Consider the following 19788-nt stretch of genomic DNA (forward strand, 5'->3'; position numbering starts at 1 on the left):
ACTCAGGATAATTTCAGATCAACAGCAGGTTATACTCAGAACATTTTCCCCTCTGGGCTAAGTGAGTGTTCCAAGAATGTAGTTAACAAGGAGCTGCACTAATTAGCCAATCCCTGGCTCTGTGTTGCCTCCCTGAGTACTGGAGCTAATTAATTGGCTAATAAGCAGTTAGATTTCTCAAACATTCCTTACCTCTACCCAGAACATATTAAGAGGAATCACTTATATCTGTTGTTGTTTACCTCAATCAACAAGTATTTATTGATAAACATAAAGCCACTTCAGGTGTGACAACAGTAACATGACTGGCAAAAATGGGAACATAGCTCTCGGAAAAATCATAGCAGACAAGGGAAGGTTAGATGACAGTAGGAAGAATAACATACATATGCATAACACTTTACAAATTATGCCGCATACATTTAGCTTCTTTGATCTTCACAACAACCTTCTGAGGTGTTATTATTCCCTGTTTTCTACATGAGAAAACTGCTTTAAAGATTTCAGGCCAGGAGCGGTGGGTCAGGCCTGTAATTCCAGCACTTCGGGAGGCCGAGGGGGGTGGATCACCTGATGTCAGGAGTTCCAGACCAGTCTGGCCAACATGGTGAAACCCCCTCTCCACTAAAAATACAAAAATTAACTGGGCATGGTGGTGGGCACCTGTAATCCCAGCTACCTGGGAAGCTGAGGCAGAAGAATCACTTGAATCCGGGAGGTGGAGGAGGTTGCAGTGAGCCGAGATCATGCCATTGCATCCCAGCCTGAGCTACAAGAGCAAAACTCCATCTCAAAAAAAAAAAAAAAAGAAAAGAAAAAGAAAAGAAAAGAAAAGAAAAAAAGAAAAAGGATTTCAGTGACTTATCTAAGGTGAGTAGTTTTTCCCCAAATATGCATCACTTCCTCGATTTTCCGATAATACTTTGGGAGGTGGTATGATATGTGGATAGATTAGCACTACACTGTGGCATAATTCCTGGGAAGCATTCCATCCAGGCTTAGCTCACCGTTTAGTTTTTGCTCCAAGAAACTGGAGAGACGTGCAGATAGGCTCAAAGGAGAGAGCGTATTTTCTACCATGACTCCACTAGGTGGCAGTGAGGGCCACCACTAGAGACTAGCGTGAGTCACTACAGAGGTGGTGTGGCTTTAAGTGGTCCAGGCAAAACAGGAAAGAAGCAAAGCAACACTATTTAAACCTTTAGAGTTAAAACAGGGTGCATGTGTACATGCATGTGTGCACACGTATGTGTCTGCAGTGCAGAGGAACTGAAGAATTAATCCAACTGTTACTGCACAGTATGGTTCTGTGAGTATGGTTTTTCATACTGCGGAGGGGCAGGACCAGAGGAAAGAAAGACTGATATTTGGCATTTAAATACTATACTATGTTCTTTTAGGCCATATCAGCAATCCCATCCCTAGGTTTTAGATATCCGGGTGCGTATGTTGTACTGTCTAAGATGATCATTGTCATTTGGTGTAAAATTGATTGCTGTCGCAGGAGGAAAGATGCATGCATTCAGTGCATTAATGTTGATGGCTGTGCTAACACTGTTGTCTTTCTTTTCCAGTTTATTGCAACGGATTAGCTGACACAGAGAGACGCAACTGGCAGTATCATGTGGGCATAGGAATTTTATATGCACTCAATAGTTGAAGGAATTCAAGACACCTTCATATTTTCCTGGTTTAGTGGTAATCAGTGTGGCCAGAGATTACTTGCAGATTTTGACCATTGGATAAAAAAGTTAAGAGTTCCCAATTAGAGCATTCTGTATCAGAAGATATAAAGGCCTGCGAATGAAGCGTAAGAACCATCTTTCCCTGGAATGATGGTGTTAGATGCCATCCTAAAACTTCTGAGGGTTAGAAAAGAATGTGCTCCATTTTCCCACAGACTCTGGACATACCTCCACCCCTATTTATAAAATGGCAGCTCTCATCAGTTCCAAGAGTCAACTATTCAAGTTGACTCCTTCTCTATTGGAGGCAGCTGCTTTTCTTCAGGCACTGGGGGTAGATCAGGTGCTTTCTGCCCACACCTGGCTACTGTGAAGCGACTCATATGAAGAGCTTCTTCATACCCTGGGAGGGTGTCCAAAGAGGAGGGCAGTTGGCCCAGGGAGCTGTGGGAGTGCGCCACAGCCAGGATCCTCCGAGCTGCAGGGCCAAACACCGACTGCAGAGCTGTGAAGAAAGAAGGAACAAAGCTAAGGAACTAAGGGAAATGGGACACCCTCAGACAGCACAGACTTACTTCACACTTAACTGTGGCTTCATTTTTAACAAGTGTCCAAACTCATTGTCACTCCTTGCCCCATATTTTATGAATATCCTTTGAAGCATGTTTACAACCCGGCTTCCTGCTCTGCTAGAAGGACCGGTTTTCTCTGGTATCCTCAAATAATCTAAAGAATGTTTCTGCATCTCTCTTTCTTTTTTTCTTTTTTTTTTTGAGACGGAGTTTCGCTCTTGTTGCCCAGGCTGGAGTGCAACAGCGGATCTCGGCTCATTGCAACCTCCGCCTCCTGGGTTCAAGTGATTCTCCTCCCTCAGCCTCCCCAGTAGCTGGGATTACAGGCACGCACCACCATACCCAGCTAATTTTTGTATTTTTAGTGGAGAGGGGGTTTCACTATGTTGGCCAGGCTGGTCTCGAACTCCTGACCTCAGGTGATCCACCCGCCTCGGCCTCCCAAAGTACTGGGATTATAGGAGTGAGCCACCGCGCCCGGCCAAGTATGTTTCTGCATCTCAACCCCGCCCTTTCCCCTTTCAGACTTAGATCCCTTTCCCCCAGCCCCCGATACTATAGACTCCTTAGGATTATTTATTTTTACCTCATCTCTTTTCTTTTTTTTTTTAAGACAGGGTCTCACTCTGTCACCCAGGTTGGAGTGCAGTGGCACAATCTCGGCTCACTGCAATCTCTGCCTCCCAGGTTCAGACGATTCTCTTCTTCCTCAGTCTCCCGAGTAGCTGGGATTATAGGCATGTGCCAACACGCCTGGCTAATTTTTGTATTTTTATTAGACGTGGGGTTTCACCATATTGGCCAGTCTGGTCTCGATCTCCTGGCCTCAAATGATTCACCTGCCTCGGTCTCCCAAAGTTCTGGGATTACAAGCATGAGCCACCATGCTCAGCTATTTTTTTTTTTTTTTTTTTTTTTTTTTTTTTTTTTTTTTTTTTGAGACGGAGTCTCGCTCTGTCGCCCAGGCTGGAGTGCAGTGGCGCAATCTCGGCTCACTGCAAGCTCCGCCTCCCGGGTTCACGCCATTCTCCTACCTCAGCCTCCCGAGTAGCTGGGACTACAGGCGCCCGCCACTGCGCCCGGCTAATTTTTTTTCTATTTTTTAGTAGAGACGGGGTTTCACCATGGTCTCGATCTCCTGACCTTGTGATCCGCCCGCCTCGGCCTCCCAAAGTGCTGGGATTACAGGCGTGAGCCACCGCGCCCGGCCTGCTCAGCTATTTTTTTAATTTTTCTTTTTCTTCTTCTTTTCCTTTTTTTTTTTTTTTTTTTTTTCTTTCTTTCTTAGATGGTGTCTCACTCTGTAGCCCAAGCTGGAGTGAAGTGGCACCATCTGGGCTCACTAAAACCTCCATCTCCTGGGCTCAAATGATTCTTGTGTCTCAGCCTCCCGAGTTGCTGGGACTACAAGCCCGTGCCACCATGCCCTGCTAAATTTTGTATTTTAATAGGGACGGAGTTTCACCATGTTGCCCAGGGTGGTCTCAAACGCCTAAGCTCAGGTGATCTGCCCACCTTGGCCTGAGCCATGGTGCCCAGCCTTGGTTATCTTTTTTTCCTAAGATGACAGTGAGAAAGGGGAGGTAGGAAAGGTGAACAGCAACACATCATATAATTCTATTTTTGTTGTTGTTGTTGTTGTTGTTGTTTTGAGACAGGGTCTTGCTCTGTCGCTCACCCAAGCTGGAGTGCAGTGGCATGATCTTGGCTCACTTCAACCTTTGCCTCTCGGGTTCAAGCGAGTGTCACGCCTCAGCTTCCCGAGTAGCTGGGATTGCCGGTGCGTGCCACCACACCCGGCTAACTTTTGTATTTTTAGTAGAGACGAGGTTTCACCATGTTGGCCAGGTTGGTCTCGAACTCCTGACTTCAAGTAAGCCACCCGCCTCAGCCTCCCAAAGTGCTGGAATTACAGGCAGGAGCCACTGCGCCCAGCCATTCTCTTTTCAAAATAAATATCCACATTTTGCCACCTGGTGTTCTGACTGGTACTGGCTCTTCAATTTTAGGAAAGAACATAGTCCAGGCACAGTGGCTCATGCTTGTAATCCCAGCATTTTGGGAGACAGAGGCAGGTGGATCATGAGGTCAGGAGTTTGAGACCAGCCTGGTCAACATGGTAAATTGTTTCCACCAAGAATAAAAATAAATAAATAAATTAATTAATTAATTAAAATTAAAAAAAAAAAAATTAGCCTGGTGTGGTGGTTGCTGCTTGTAATCCCAGCTACTCAGGAGGCTGAGGCATGAGAATCTCTTGAACCTGGGAGGCAGAGTTTGCAGTGAGCTGAAATCCCATCACGGCACTCCAGCCTGGGCAACAGAGGGGGACTCCATCTCAAAAAAAGAAAGCAATCAATTTTGGCCTGGCGTGGTGACTCACGCCTGTAATCCCAGCACTTTGTGAGGCAGAGACGGGTGGATCACAAGGTCAGGAGTTTTGAGACCAGCCTGGCCAAGATGGTGAAATCCCATGTCTACTAAAAATGCAAAAATTAGCCAGGCGTAGTGGTGGGCGCCTGTAATCTCAGCTACTCTGGAGGCTAAGGGAGAGAAGTGCTTGAACCCGGAAGGCGGAGGTTGCAGCGAGCCTGAGATTGCACCAGTGCACTCTGGTCTGGGTAACAGAACGAGACTCCGTCTCAAAAAAAAAAAAAAAAAAAGAATGTAATGGAAAGAATGGAACCGCAGAAGAAAGGGAAAGTGTCTTGTAATCACTGAGAAAATGTTAAGGCTAAAATTTAGTGTATCAAGACTTGAAGAATAAAGAGCTGAAAGTGCATGCCATTAATTTCTTTAAAAATATAAAATAGTATAGATAATAGAAAAAGTAGATTTCACAAAATCCAAGACATTTTGAAAAAGGCATCTGTTTGGAGTTCAAAATAGTTTTTAGCAAAGTAACTAGTTATAAACTGGCTAATTCTTCCTATTCAATGCTTCCAACAGCCTCCAATATTTCACTTCCTTCTTTATCGTCATCCAGACAGACCCTTGAGAACACAGCTTCAATGACAGCCCAGGTCACCGCAGAATCAGGCTTCTGGGAATTGTGAGTCCTGGAATCTTTAATATTACTCGATCAGTGGTTCTACGCCTTTGCACTCTTTTCGTTATTCATTTAAATGGGGTCCTCCTCCCAGGTTAAAAGGTCAATGTACTCACATGTGATAGTGCTCTGGAGAGTGCTGTCGTGATCGAAAGCAATGACAGTCACTTCACAGGGCGGTGGGCCCCCATCTTCCCCATTTTGCTGGCGGCTCAGACAGCAGCAGCGGAAGCACAGGGAAGATAGGCCGCACAGCAGAAGCAGCGCACCAATTCCCACCAGCAACCTGCAAAAGCCCATGCGGCAAGTGGGACTGGGATCTGGCTTTTTTCCCAGCTCTGCTGTAACCAGTCTTTAATGTCTGAGTTTTGATCCTTGTTTAAATATTTTATAGAATAATTATAAATATTTTAATTTATAATTTTAATTTCAAGGCTTTTGTTTTATAGATAACCTTCTTATTTTGTCAGCTGGAGTAAGTCAATTCATTAGAACAAATAAGAAGACATTTAAGGTAATTTGAGGGGGCTGCTTTTTTTTTCTTTTCTGAGACAGAGTCTTGCTCTGTTGCCCAGGCTGGAGTAAAGTGGCATGATCTCAGCCTCCTGAGTAGCCAGCACTATAGGCACATGCCACCACACTCAACTAATTTTTTTTTTTTGAGACGGAGTTTCGCTCTCATTGCCCAGGCTGGAGTGTAATGGCGCGATCTCAGTTCACCGCAACCTCTTCCTCCTGGATTCAAGCGATTCTCCTGCCTCAGCCTCCTGAGTAGCTGGGATTACAGGCATGTGCCACCACGCCTGGCTAATCTTGTATTTTTAGTAGAGACGGGTCTCGAGCTCCTGACCTCAGGTGATCCACTGCCTCGGCCTCCCAAAGTGCTGGGATTACAGGCATGAGCCACCGTGCCCAGCTTTTTTTGTATTTTTAATAGAGATGGGGTTTCTTTATGTTGCTCAGGCTGGTCTCGAACCCCTGGCCTCAAAGTGGTCTGCCTGCCTCGGCCTCCCGAAGTGTCGGGATTACAGGTGTGAGCCACTGCACCCGGCCAGGCTCTGCTTTTTAATTCACTAAAGTAATCTCCTTTGTGGAGATATTTCTAGAACAGACTCCGAGGGAAGGACACAATAATGGTTTGATGTTTGTGGAGGAGATGGTATTGAAAAAGGAAATCCTGACATATTGTCACATAGGTAGTGATGAAGTAATGAAATCTTACTCCATGAGATGCTAAGTCGGCAGGCTGTCATTTTTAATGACCCTGAGAAATACAGTGTCTTTCTGGGTATTATAAGTGAAACTTACCATATATACCAGAGATGTACCCAGTCTGTGGTCAGGCAACTATAAAGAAAGAATAAAGTTTTCTACATTAAAAATATAGTCAATCCCTGATATAACTCCAGACTCAGAAATATGAGTTACAATGTAAATGTGATACCTTGTTATAATAAAAGCACTGTGGGTTATGTTTTTTAAATTCAATGTAGCTAGTTGAATCTTTTGCCAAATGATATGCTTTAAATAGTACTTTATACTATAGATGGCACTGTCCAGGTCATTTTGTAAATCATCATAAAACAAACTAGTGATTATTAGAAGTGTTCATAGAAAACATGTATGTGCCTATTGTAAACATTTATGATAAAAATTACCAAGAAAGGGCCAGGCTCAGTGCCTCATGCTTGTAATCCCAGCACTTTGCGAGGCCGAGGTGGGCAGATCACGAGGTCAGGAGTTGGAGACCAGCCTGGCCAACGTAGTGAAACCCCGTCTCTACTAAAAATACAAAAATTAGCCAGCCGTGGTGACTCCATCTCAAAAAGAAAAAAAAAAAAACCAAAAAACAAAAAACCAAGAAAGAACTTGGAATGCAAGTTTACAAAGAGTAACTTTGAAAATGGATGTAAAAGTTAGGACTTGTGTATATTTGAGGTTAATAAAATGTAAACATAAAGAAAATTTCAGTTATGAGTATGAAAGTCATACAATCGCATTTGTAATTTATCTTTTGCAAGCTGTTGCAACACTCCCACTGAGAATGTAGGGAAAAAAAAACTGAGTTTCTTCCTGCTATATTCTCCCAGCCCTCTGACACCAGATGTGTGGGTGGGGATTTCCCCACACACCAAGCAAGCAATCTTCCAGCAACAGACAACAGCTGAGTGTCCTCTAATTCAATTCAATTCCAACACTACCTGCCTGGAGATAGGATCCGATCCCATAGGGTGAGGGCTCAGTCCCCTAGACTGCTCCCCAGAATTCTGATGCCAATCACAAGTTGTTTTGCCTGTGCTTCTGACCTACTGGTTATAAATTGGGGGTTCCCTGACTCCCTCTTGGGGTTGCATTAATTTGTTAGAGCAGCTCACAGAACTCAGGGAAACACTCACTTACATCTACAGTTTATCACAAAGAATATTACCGAGGATGCAGATGAAGAGATGCATAGAGCAAAGCATGTGGGAAGGGACATGGAGCTTGCATGTCTTCCGAGTGCACCACCCTTCAGAAACCACCACCTGTTCAGCTGTACGGAAACTCTTCAAATCCATCCTTTGGGAATGAAAGCTTCATTATGTAGGCATGATTGATGAAATCATTGGCCATTGATGATCAACTTCAGCCCCTCTATTTTCCTTGGATGTTGAGGGATGTGGCTTTAAGCATTCCGCCTTGGTCCTTCCAATGACCAGCCCCACCCTGAATCTACCTAGGGGCTGCCAGCCACCAGTCAACTCATTAGCATGCGAAATGATACTACTTACTTTGGGGATTTTAGAAATTGTATGCTAGGAGATAGGGACAAAATCAAATATATATTTCACAGTATCACACCCACCGTAAAGAGTACCCTAATTTTTCACATCCAGGATCAAAACTAATATATATATCCGCTGAGACCAAACAGGAAGAGGGAAAAAAGTAGAAACCAACTTTACCATGATGAAAGCTAAATAAATGTTCTGTGTTCACTATGGCAACTGTAAATTTTCTCTGTAAGAATGAAAAAAAATGCGGATTGTATGGGAGAAGGAGTAGAAGATAAGGTCAGGAGCTGGAGAATGAGGTGAGGCAAAGTATCTGTGTACGTTTGAAGAATAGTAAATTTTGTTATTTAATAATTCATTCTGATACATGAATCTACTGAAATCTAGTGAATCTATTTTTATTCTCTGGTCACACATTTATAGAAAATATAGGGTTTTTTTTGTTTTTTCACTGAACAATGACTCCTCTTAGTTTTCCCACATTTCTTACTTGTTGAAAATTCCTCTGGTTCTAATTAGATTCTGGTTTATAGGAAAGGACTCTTCCTATGGTGGCAGAGGTGTAAAACCTCAAAAAGCAGTTATCAAGTAGTCAACACCCAATGTGTATGTGAAGGTAATCAAGGCCATCACCATTTCCCTGGGTTTAACAGACCTGGCTATCGGGAAACTCTTCCCATGGCTAAATATGTATTTTTCTTCATCCTAAACAAGTTTTTATTCAAAGTGCCCCTATTTTTTAAAATTTTTATTTTATAGTTTCTTTAAGTGGAATGACTCTTGCATGTTTATCTTCATGTCCTCTGTGTCTACATAAGACCTAAGTGTGACAGGTTTGGATTAGTTGATAACTACGTCAAAGTGATAGCTAAATGAAGTCTGCAATAAATGTTAACATGCCCTAAAAACTAGAAAATACTTTCAAATTTAAAGTGATAATGTTACTTTGGAAATCACCCAAATATGTATGCCAGTGACTAGATACTAAACCCAGTCTGTCCTGGTGAGTCACTGAGAAGCAGGGCTAAGGAAGTCTTTTGCAAGTCTCTATGACTGTATAAGTTGAGATTAATCGCGCTGCTTCGATGGGAAGATAGGCTTGGGGTAAAAACATGCTGTCAGCAGTGTTATTTTGAGCGCTTTAAGATGATACAAACACATGTCTTTGTTTTGTGATAACTCATCTATGAGATCTATTACTTAAGTAAAAATAAATAAAAGGAAGTCATAGATGTCTAATGACATCTTGACTGTCTTTAGGGTAGTGATGTTTTTGTCTGTTGCTCCTTCCTCCCAGCTTGAACTCTATACTTACTGTTCAGGATTACCACAGTTTTCCTCGCATCTCGTCCCAGAAGGCTGTAGAAAGAGAAATTGTCTTATACAGGGAAATTGTCTTGTCTGCTGTGTTCAGCTGCCTACCAATCATCTCTCATGGTTGTGCTGTGTTAGATCAACCAGTAAGAAAGTCACAGTCATAGGGGCGGTCTATGTAGGACTGCCATTTTCATCTCTCCCGTACTTGCTGGCTTTTGTACTTGAGATAAGGGAACCGTGAAGAACGAATATCTTGTCTGTTGTTTTGGTGGTGGGTGAGCATCACCCTTTGTGAATGAGAGGTAGCCATTTACATTAATTTGTCTGTAGTAGAAAATTCCTGATCTCTTTGTCCCTTGGGATATTGCTATTGTCCTCCTAATTCCTGCCCAGTTGAATTCTACACCACTGCTCATTTTTATCCTCTTAGTGTGACAATGACTATACAAAGGAAGAAGGGGAAAAGCAAGGGGACCAGTGGGACAGAAGGTCTTCTTTATTGAATAGCTACTAGATGCCAGTCAGACTGCTAACGACTCTGTTTGTTTGTTTGTTTTTTGTTATTGTTTGTTTTTTGAGTCTTGCTCTGTCACCCAGGCTGGAGTGCAGTGGCATGATCTTGGCTCACTGCAACCTCCACCTCTCGGGTTCAAGCAGTTCTCCTGCCTCAGCCTCCCGAGTAGCTGGGACTACAGGCACGTGCCACCACGCCTGGTTAATTTTTGTATTTTTAGTAGAGATGGGGGTTTCACCATGTTGGCCAGGCTAGTCTCGAACGCCTGACCTCAAGTGATCCACCTGCCTCTGCCTCCCAAAGTGCTGCTGGGATTACAGGCGTGAGCCACCGTGCCCGGCCATGAACTCTTAATATTTCATAACATTTAATCACAATAACCCTCTTGGTGGGCATATTTAACCTTATCTTGAAAAGTTAAGGGACTAAGGCACAGGGTTTTAAGTGATGTGACCAGGCCAGGCACGATGGCTCACGCCTGTAATCCCAGCACTTTGGGAGACCAAGGTGGGCAGATCGCAAGGTCAGGAGTTCGAGACCAGTCTGGCCAACATGGTGAAATCCCGTCTCTACTAAAAATACAAAAATTAGCCAGGTGTGGTGGTGTGCACCTGTAATCCCAGCTACTCTGGAGGATGAGGCAGGAGAATTGCTTAAACCTGGGACGTGGAGGTTGCAGTGAGCCAAGATCATGCCACTGCACTCCAGCCTGGGAGAGCAAGACTCCGTCTTGGAAAAAAAAAAAAAAAAAGCAAGAAAGAAATGTGAGCAAAAGTACACACCTATTGATGTAGACAGAACTCAGATCAAACTCTATCATAGATATGTGTTGAAAGAATCAATAACACTGGGGACAAGTTTGCTCTAACAATTCCTCGATATTGCTATCAAGTCCCTTCTACTCCTTCTACAGAAAACAAAAAACAAAAACAAAAAAACAAAATTGTCCACTCTTTCTTATACCTGATTTTTTTAGTTGACTTCCTCTTTCAAAAACCCATTCAAGGCTGGGCGCAGTGGCTCACACCTGTCATCCCGCCACTTTGGAAGGCCGAGGTGGGTGGATCACTTGAGGTCAGGAGTTTGAGATCAGCCTGACCAACATGGTGAAACCCTGTCTCTACTAAAAAAATTCAAAATGAGCCAGGCATGGTGGTGCATGCCTGTAATCTCAGCTACTTGGGAGGCTGAGGCAAGAAAATCACTTGGACCCTGGAGGCGGAGGTTGCAGTGAGCCAAGATCGTGCTATTGTACTCTAGCCTGGGCAACAAGAGCAAAACTCCATCTAACAACAACAAAAACAACAACACCATTAATTCAATTCTAGAAGCTGCTTCTGTCTTCTAATAACTTGAGTGCTCTGATATTTCAGGAAAGCAATCACAAAGGTCCTTAGAAAAGAAACAGAGATTTGTAACTATTGGGAGTTTACGGTGGGCAGTGAAGGGGTAAGGAGACACACATACTCAAAACATATCAGTTGAAAAGGATTTGTAAAAGGATTAATAGCCAGGCTTTGCAGATAACATTTGAGAAACCCCTGTTTGTGTTTTCATTTGAAAGAAATGGCCACTGAGGATGACAAAGCGTGTGTTTCTTCCACCCAACCATGGTACTTACTTTCACTTCACTAAAAGTAAGAGAAGCCTAAAGTGCTCAGCAGAGAAAATGCCACTTTTCAGGCTTGTTGCAAAGAGAAAAGAAAGGAAAAATGAAGGAAAGAGAAGGCAAAGGAAGTGAAGAGGAAGCAAAAAGAAAATATAAGAAAAAATGGATTTTCAGATACCACTTTAGTTGGTCTATTAGCAAAAAAACAAAACAAACAAAAAAAACCCCTCAGCCCACTTTGTACAGGGGCCATACTGGAATCTGAGACCATCCAGTTTTCTTCATTTGCTCTCCTTCTTGCTAGATGGCATAGCTCTATACATTTCCCCATGACAATTGCTTAGAATCCCTCGGTCCAGTGACCCTTTTCTCCACTAATGGATTACTCAGAGACTTCTGATTCATTGTAGGCCCAAAATATTTTAAAAGAACCCTCCCTCTCTTATTTCTAGACTAGACACACCTAAACTGCTAGAAGACAGTTAGAAATTCCTGGACGGGAAATTCCATTTAGGGGAATCACATACCTAGTTTTCATAATCTGTTTGGAATTTTGAGGGATGGGTGATAGGATGCTAAAAGAGAGAAATATACTTCAGTGACACTTTTAAAGTGCCACGGCAATCCTGCTTGTTTCCATGCTTACTCTAATTTCTGTCCCCCTTTTCATTGTCATTGCCGTCAGTCACACATGCATCTATGCAATCTCGTAATACTAAGGAAACTTTGTAGTGTATTCATTTCCCTACGACTCCCTGGGTTCTGTATATGTCTCCCCACCCCGCAGTTCGTTTCCTCTCAGATTCTTCTGAGTTGATTAATCTGGGGAAAAATATTGTCTCTCTGCTTTTTCCCCACTGAACTCACCAGGATGAAATGCACCAGGGCAGAGGCCGTCGCGACATGAACTCGGACTCCCATCGGTCTGGATTCCTGTTTCTTCAGAATCTTGCACTGGGCATCCATTGCCTCCTTTCAATGCTCTGTGCCATATTTGACTTCTTGACCTAGAATTCTTAAGGAGAGAAACTTTTCTCAGGAATTTATCAGCTTTTTTCTCTATCTTTCTCTCTGTCTCCTCCTACTCTCTCTGGCTATTATTTTCTATGGCCTTTCCCTCCTCTTTTTTCCTGGTTTTCTTCTTTATTCTTATTACTATTTTTCTGGCCTCCACATTTACTTCCTTTTGCCTTCTTTCTTTCCGTTATACTATTAATTCTTTCTACATCTTTAAGTTTCTTTCTCCTACTGCTCCCAAAAAGGAGACATGCAAAGAGGACATATGTGTCCTCTGAAGTATTTTTCTAGACAGTGATGAAAAACTGGGCTTAGAGGATGGTCAAAGGCAGATTACTGGTGACCAAATATATTCTTTTCTTCATCAGAAAACTGGTTATATTCTTGATCCTTCACCAGAGTACTCCGGAGTGACTGTTGCAGGGTGAAAGTCACCCTGCTACTCTCCTTTCTTCTCTCTCCATGTGATTAACAACCCTTTCTTGCTCTTTGAAACCCTCCCCTTCACTATGTTGATAATCAACTCTCCTGGTTCTGGGTCATTTATCCCTAACCACTGGGGTAAGACTGAGAGGTTGCCAAATGAACAGGAAATGAACAGGAAAGCCATCTCATCTTTGGAGAAAACAGACTCGAAGATGAAAAATCAAGTTGGAAGATTAGAATTTTCATGTGTTATCAGTGATATCTTCCTCCACCCTGACTTCACTTCCCACTGAAATGGATAACTGAGAAAGACATTTTTAAAAATGTCATTTAAAACCAAATTTTAAAAAAGGAAATGTATAAGTTTCTTTCTTTCTTATCTTTTTCTTTGTGCCTTCTTTCTCCTCTTTCTTTCTCTCTCTCTGTCTCTTTGGTAAAGTAGTGATGTGATTGAGAAATAAGTCTTGCCACTCAGGAAAATAAGACCTAAGGTCAGAATAGAAACAAGCACACACGCAAGAGCATAGAATAGTTATAATGAAACAAATCTACAGAAACAAATGCGGCCGGGTGCCATGGCTCACGCCTGTAATCCCAACACTTTGGGAGGCCAAGGGGTGCTGATAACTTCAGGCCAGCAGTTTGAGATCAGCTTGGACAGCATGATGAAACGCTGTCTCTACTAAACATACAAAAATTAGCTGTATGTCATGGCAGGCACCTGTAATCCCAGCTACTTGTGAGGTTGAGGCAGGAGGTCGCTTGAACCCGGAAGGAAGAAGTTGCAGTGCGCGGACATCACACCACTGCACTTCAGCCTGGGCGACAGAGCGAGAATCTGACTCAAAAGATCAAAATAATAAAAGAAACAAACGACTACTGTATGAATGATTTATACTTAAGTAGGTGATCTTTTACTTAATACCAAATATTTAATAAAAATATTATTATTATTATTGTTGGAGACAGAGTCTCTCTGTCGCCAGGCTGGAGTGCAGTGTTGTGATCTCGGCTCACTGCAACCTCTGCCTCCTGGGTTCAAGCAATTCTTCTGCCTCAGCCTCCCGAGTAGCTGGGATTACAGACACCCACCACAACACCCAGCTAACTTTTCTATTTTCAGTAGAGACAAAGTTTTACCATGTTGGCCAGGCTGGGATAAGAAAAGTAGATGTCAGTTTACAGTGATATATCTCTCTCAATCTCATAAGAATTGAATAAAACCTCCTTTCAGGGCCTTTCTCGCTCAGTAAATCTAATTCTACTGAGTGATTGTGGAAGGGAGACTCTTGAGTGGGCTGACCATACTCTAAGGGTCCTCACACACAGCTTGATGATGGGATATGAGAATGGAGGATATAACCTGTTTTTGTTGTCAGCTAAGGAAAACAAATAATGAGAGAATGGCCTGGTACAATCCTGGTGATTTAAAATCTGTCAGTTTCAAAACAAAATGAGCACTGACAGTCTTTTGTTTTTTACTTTTTAAAATTAGGCAACTGGGGTTAGGATGAAGAGTGATTTCCAGATTTCAGTTGAAGACTTGGCAAAGGTGGACGGTATTTTATAGGACAAGGAGAGCAGAGCTTTAGGTGGCCTTCCACTAAATTGTTATGTGATTTCTCCAGTCCTTAGTGTTCCCATTCATACAACAGGAGCGGAATACCCACTTGACCTGCTTTAGATGTTATTTCCTAAAGCAAATGAAAATAAAAGACAGGAAAGCATTTTGAATAGGATATTTCTATCATGAGTGCCATGTACATGGGGAACGCATCATGAACCTTTTCCTTCTCTTTTTCTTGGCAGAAAGACAGTAGAGCACCAAGGCCTAAAGCCTAGCCAGGATACCTGGGTTTAAATACTTGGTTTTGTCACTTAGGAGCTGTGTGATCTTGGAGCAGGTTATTAGATCTCTGTTGGTTCACTTTCATTTTATATAAAACGGGGATAATAACAGTAATATTTATTTGAGAGGCTTATACAGATTAAATAAGTTAATGTGTGTAAAATTAATATAACAGTCCTAACTGATATTTTTTGTGTTCGCTAAGATTATTTTGATTTTCACTGAATTTTACCAATGACCTTTACTTTCAAGATTCTGCATAATTACTGTCCTTTATGCTTCTCTTGTATATTTCTATACCATTCCCTCTCCAGACCACATTTTAGTTTCCTGAGATTCTAATTCTTGGGTATTTTTCCTTGCTTCCTGGCCACTTCTTCTCCCAACCATGCCAGCCTTCACCTGCCTAAACAGGTTTCCTGGTTAACATGTCTCCCCGCTCGCATTGCACTTTTCTAACATGTGATTGCCATCATTTTTTGCCCTCCAGCTTCCAAACAGGTTTGAACAAAATGGGTTCTGTTAATGACCTTGTGACTTTCCTTTCTTAGAATTATTATTACCGTTTTTTTTTTCTCACCAGATTAGTCCCTGGAAAAATAAAAGTTTGTTTTTATCCTAATGAATGAGACTATGCCTTGGGGCAGCTTTAACTCTGAATCCGGTCTCTAACCAAGCCTCCATATAGGGAATGATGAAAGAAGAAAGATAATTCAGGCAACAAGACTGAACAAAGCACACATTGGACAGGTACAGAAGGGCAGGTAGCTGGGGTAGAGGGAAATGGTCTCATTACAATCCTATACGATCTTGTGCAGTTCCATTAAGCTTGTGAATCATTAGCTTATAACCAGGTAGTTAAGGACTTGGAGTGGAACCAGCAGACGGTGCATGTACATAGACTTTTACACCTATGCCTCAGGGAATAGTTATACAACTGGTGTAACAAGTGTAGCCAAAAAAATTACTTACTTCTGGTTCCGTTGATCATTCTCCTTTTGACTTTGCGTAAGTCAGGTGGCCAACTGTGGATTTCTTTCCTCTCTGTGCCTCAATAAAATAGAGGCCAGGACTATTATTACTCTGAGGCATCAACCTCAAACTATAAGTCAGTGGGCAGGGCCACAGCCCTGACTTCAAAAATAATAATATAGCAGAAGTTGTTTCATCTTTGCAACCCTTGGGAGATCCCTTGGGAAGTGTTTCCATCTGATGAGCCACGATCACAACACAGGGACTGAGCGACAGCCTCAAAGGCACTGATATCAGTAAAAAGATTAGAGTTTAAAAAGTTAAACAAGACAGAAGGATTCAGTTTATCGTAGAATGTTTTAGGTTTATATGCTGTGTAACACATCACCACAAATTATGTGAGCCGCAATGTAAAACAACATACTTTTATTATTTCAAAGTATCTGTGCATCAGAAGTGTGGGCACAACTTAGTTGGGTCCTCTGCTTGATGTCTCACAAGGCTGCAATCACGGTGGCTGCTGGGCTGTGCTCTCATCATGCATGCCCAGGTGAGCCTGGGAAGATTCATTTGTAAGCTCTCTCAGGCAGAATTTATTTCTCCATGGCTGCAGGATCCATTTAAGCTTGCTTTTAAAAATCTAGACAGAGAGATAAAGATGGAAATAGGAGAGGGAGAGTGACTTTAGCATAATAGTCACTATACCTTACATAAGCATATGTAGATGATCACACACATTCCCGCACTTGTGCTACACTCCAAGTCATAGGTCTCACTCACACTCAAGGCGAAGGATTACACCAGATCATGAACACCGGGAGGCAGGGATAATGAGAGCCCCCTAAAATTTTTCAAATCTGGCCGGGCGCGGTGGCTCACGCCTGTAATCTCAGCACTTTGGAGGCCGAGGCGGGCGGATCACGAGGTCAGGAGATCGAGGCCATCCTGGCCAACACTGTGAAACCCCATCTCTGCTAAAAAATACAAAACAAAATTGGCCGGGCGAGGTGGCGGGCGCTTGTAGTCCCAGCTACTTGGGAGGCTGAGGCAGGAGAATGGTGTGAACCCGGGAGGCGGAGTTTGCAGTGAGCCGAGATCGCACCACTGCACTCCAGCCTGGGCGACAGAAGGAGACTCTGTCTCAAAAAAAAAAAAAAAAAAAATTCAAATCTGTCCAGTTATCTGCCACACAAGGACTGTAGAAACTATCCCACTGATCTTTAAAAAGAGGATAAACCCAAACATCCATCAATGGATAAATAAAATGTAGAATGTGGTTTATATATACAAAGGAATATTATACAGACTTAAAAAGGAACAAAATTCTGGCACATGCTACCACATTGATAACTGTTGAAGACACAGTGCTAAATAAAATAAGTTAGATACAGAAGGACAAATATTGTATGATTCCACCAGTAGGAGGTGCCTAAAATAAACCAATTTACAGAAACAAAAAAATGGAATGGTGGTTTCCAAGAAAGGAGAAAGGAATTGGGATTTGTATTAGGTCTGTGCAGAGAAAGAGGATCAATAGGATGTGTACACACGTAGAAATAGATTTATTATAAGGAATTGACTTTTATGATTATAGAGTCTGGTAAGTTAAAATCTGGAGTGTGGGCTGCCAGACTCGGCTGGCAAGTGGAGAACTGGGAGAGTTGATGGCTTAGTTCCAGCCCATAGACGGCTGGAGAATTCTTTCTTATTCAGGGGAAGGTTAGAAGTTATTTTGTCGTTTAGGCCTTCAACTTTTGGATGAGGCCCACCCACATTATGCAGCGAAATCTGCTTTCCTCTGCTGATTAATATGTTAACCTCGTTTAAAAGCATCCTGCCTGGGACCCCCATGGCCCAGTCAGGAAGACACATAAGGGCAACACGGTGACTCACGCCTGTAATCCCAGCACTTTGGGAGGCTGAGGCGGGCGGATCACTTCAGGACAGGAGTTCAAGACCAGCCCGGCCAACATGGTGAAACACTGTCTCTACTGAAAACACAAAACAATTAGCCGGGAGTGGTGGCAGGTGCCTGTAATCCCAGCTATTCAGGAGGCTGAGGCAGGAGAATTGCTTGAACCCAGGAGGCGGAGGTTGCAGTGAGCCAAGATCACGCCATTGCAATCCAGCCTGGGTAACAAGGGCGAAACTCCATCTCGAAAAGAAAAAAAGACACATAAAATTCAATTCACCATCACAGGAGTTATTGCTTGTTGGGTACAGAGTTTCAGTTGGGGAAGATGGAAAGTTCTGGAGATGGGTGGTAGTGATGGCTGCACAACAATGTAAATGTACTTAATGCCACTGAACAGTGCACCTAAAAATGGTTAAAATGGTAAACACTTTATGTTCTATAATATTCATGGCATCCAAAATAACTGAGTCACTGTAGAAATGATAATGTGCGCTTTTCAGTGTGATATCGTTACAGTGTTTTCTAATTCTTTTTTTTTTTTTATGGAGTCTCGCTCTGTTGCCCAGGCTGGAGTACAGGGGCACAGTCTCAGCTCACTGCAACCTCCACATCCCAAGTAGCTGGGATTACAGGCTTGCAACCAGGCCCAGCTAACTTTTGTATTTTTAGTGGTGACAGGGTTTTACAATGTTGGCCAGGCTGGTCTCGAAATCCTGACCTCAAGTGATCCACCCTCCTCGGCCTCTCAAAGTGCTGGGATTACAGGTATGAGCCACTGCGCCTGGCCAACTTTTTCAATTTGGTCTCAAATACTCTGCACATAATAAAAGGAATACAGGAAACAGGGAGGAGGAGGGAAATGGAATCCTCATTAGGCTGTCAATATTGGTAATTTTTCCTAACAGTTTCTTATATGTTTTATTTATTTATTTTATTTCCATTCTTCCTTTGTCTACCTTTTCCTTTTCACTTTTTCTTTTCCTGGAGCAATTTAAAGTAAATACCGGATATCATATCATTTTGCTTATAAATACTTCAGAAGACATCTCCAATAGATATATATCCGGTTACGACATTGTCAAGGGAAAATAGATAAGTATTCTATCAGTAAATACATATAGACATACTTACAGGTCTCTCATATGAGAGCCTTTGTGAGATAAGTCAATCACGGATTTTACTGAAATATATTATTTGATGGGTAATTCAACTGTGCTGAATATTAGTACTATACAAATAACTATTATCTATTGGGTTCTTATTATGCTCCAAGTACAAAGTTTGTCATTTTTACCCAGCTCGTCATTTGAATTCCTATAGCAATGTGACATTTTTCACAAACGTAGTGTGAAAAAGCTTATCATTTTTACCCAGCATGTCATTTGAATTCCTATAGCATCGTTATCAGGTAGACATTATCCCTAATTTCCAGACAAAGACATAGATTCAAAGTATTAAGATTTTCCAGGACTGCAGACTAAAGGAAAGTACTGAAACTAGCTCTTTCTGGTTTCAAAGCGCTCTCTGCTGCTATGTTACACTGGCACTATATGAAATAGTAGCCCCAGATAAATTCTAAAATTACCCAGGACACCATTGCTGGAAATGGGAACCATATGTGATTCACCCCAACATTCTTAGATCTATCGCCAAATAAAACAGTGAAAATTAAAAGAGAATATATGTGATTTCTAAAAGACACCATATAGAAACAGTCTGCTAAGTGAAATTAGCAAACAAACATTGCAATCAAATATTTTGGCCCAAAATTCTAACACATTTTTCACAAATGTGGTGGGACTTACTCTCTTTGAATTTCAGTTTCTGTATCTGAAGAGTGTGTACAATATTTCTCCTCTAATGCTCATGAAAAATAGTTCTCCCTTTCATAAATTGCTTAGCGAAATATCCTGAAACACCTTCAGAATCGCCACTTTCTCCACCTGCAATACACATAACTCAAGAATTTGCGTCAGCGAACTTCCCAATATGAAGCAAAGCCTCTCCTTCCTCCTACCAATGATTGAGTCATTCTTCTATTAGATAACAGTAGCTATTTAAATACTTCAGCAGAAGCTCACATATTTTT

At 42.2% G+C, this 19788-nt stretch overlaps 1 protein-coding gene across 1 annotated transcript; it reads right to left on the reverse strand.

The window, feature by feature from the left end:
* Positions 1-1557: 1557 nt before the first annotated feature.
* TMEM52B (transmembrane protein 52B) lies at positions 1558-13021 on the reverse strand. The gene is made up of 5 exons (XM_007967607.3): positions 12388-13021; positions 9396-9439; positions 6615-6653; positions 5423-5592; positions 1558-2190 (listed from the first exon to the last, which is right to left on the reverse strand). The coding sequence occupies exons 1-5, from the start codon at positions 12484-12486 to the stop codon at positions 1967-1969; spliced, it is 576 nt and encodes a 191-aa protein (XP_007965798.3). The 5' UTR covers positions 12487-13021; the 3' UTR covers positions 1558-1966.
* Between the last annotated feature and the right edge of the window lie 6767 nt (positions 13022-19788).

This window comes from Chlorocebus sabaeus, chromosome 11 (genome assembly GCF_047675955.1).
Source record: "Chlorocebus sabaeus isolate Y175 chromosome 11, mChlSab1.0.hap1, whole genome shotgun sequence".
Taxonomy (NCBI): domain Eukaryota; kingdom Metazoa; phylum Chordata; class Mammalia; order Primates; family Cercopithecidae; genus Chlorocebus; species Chlorocebus sabaeus.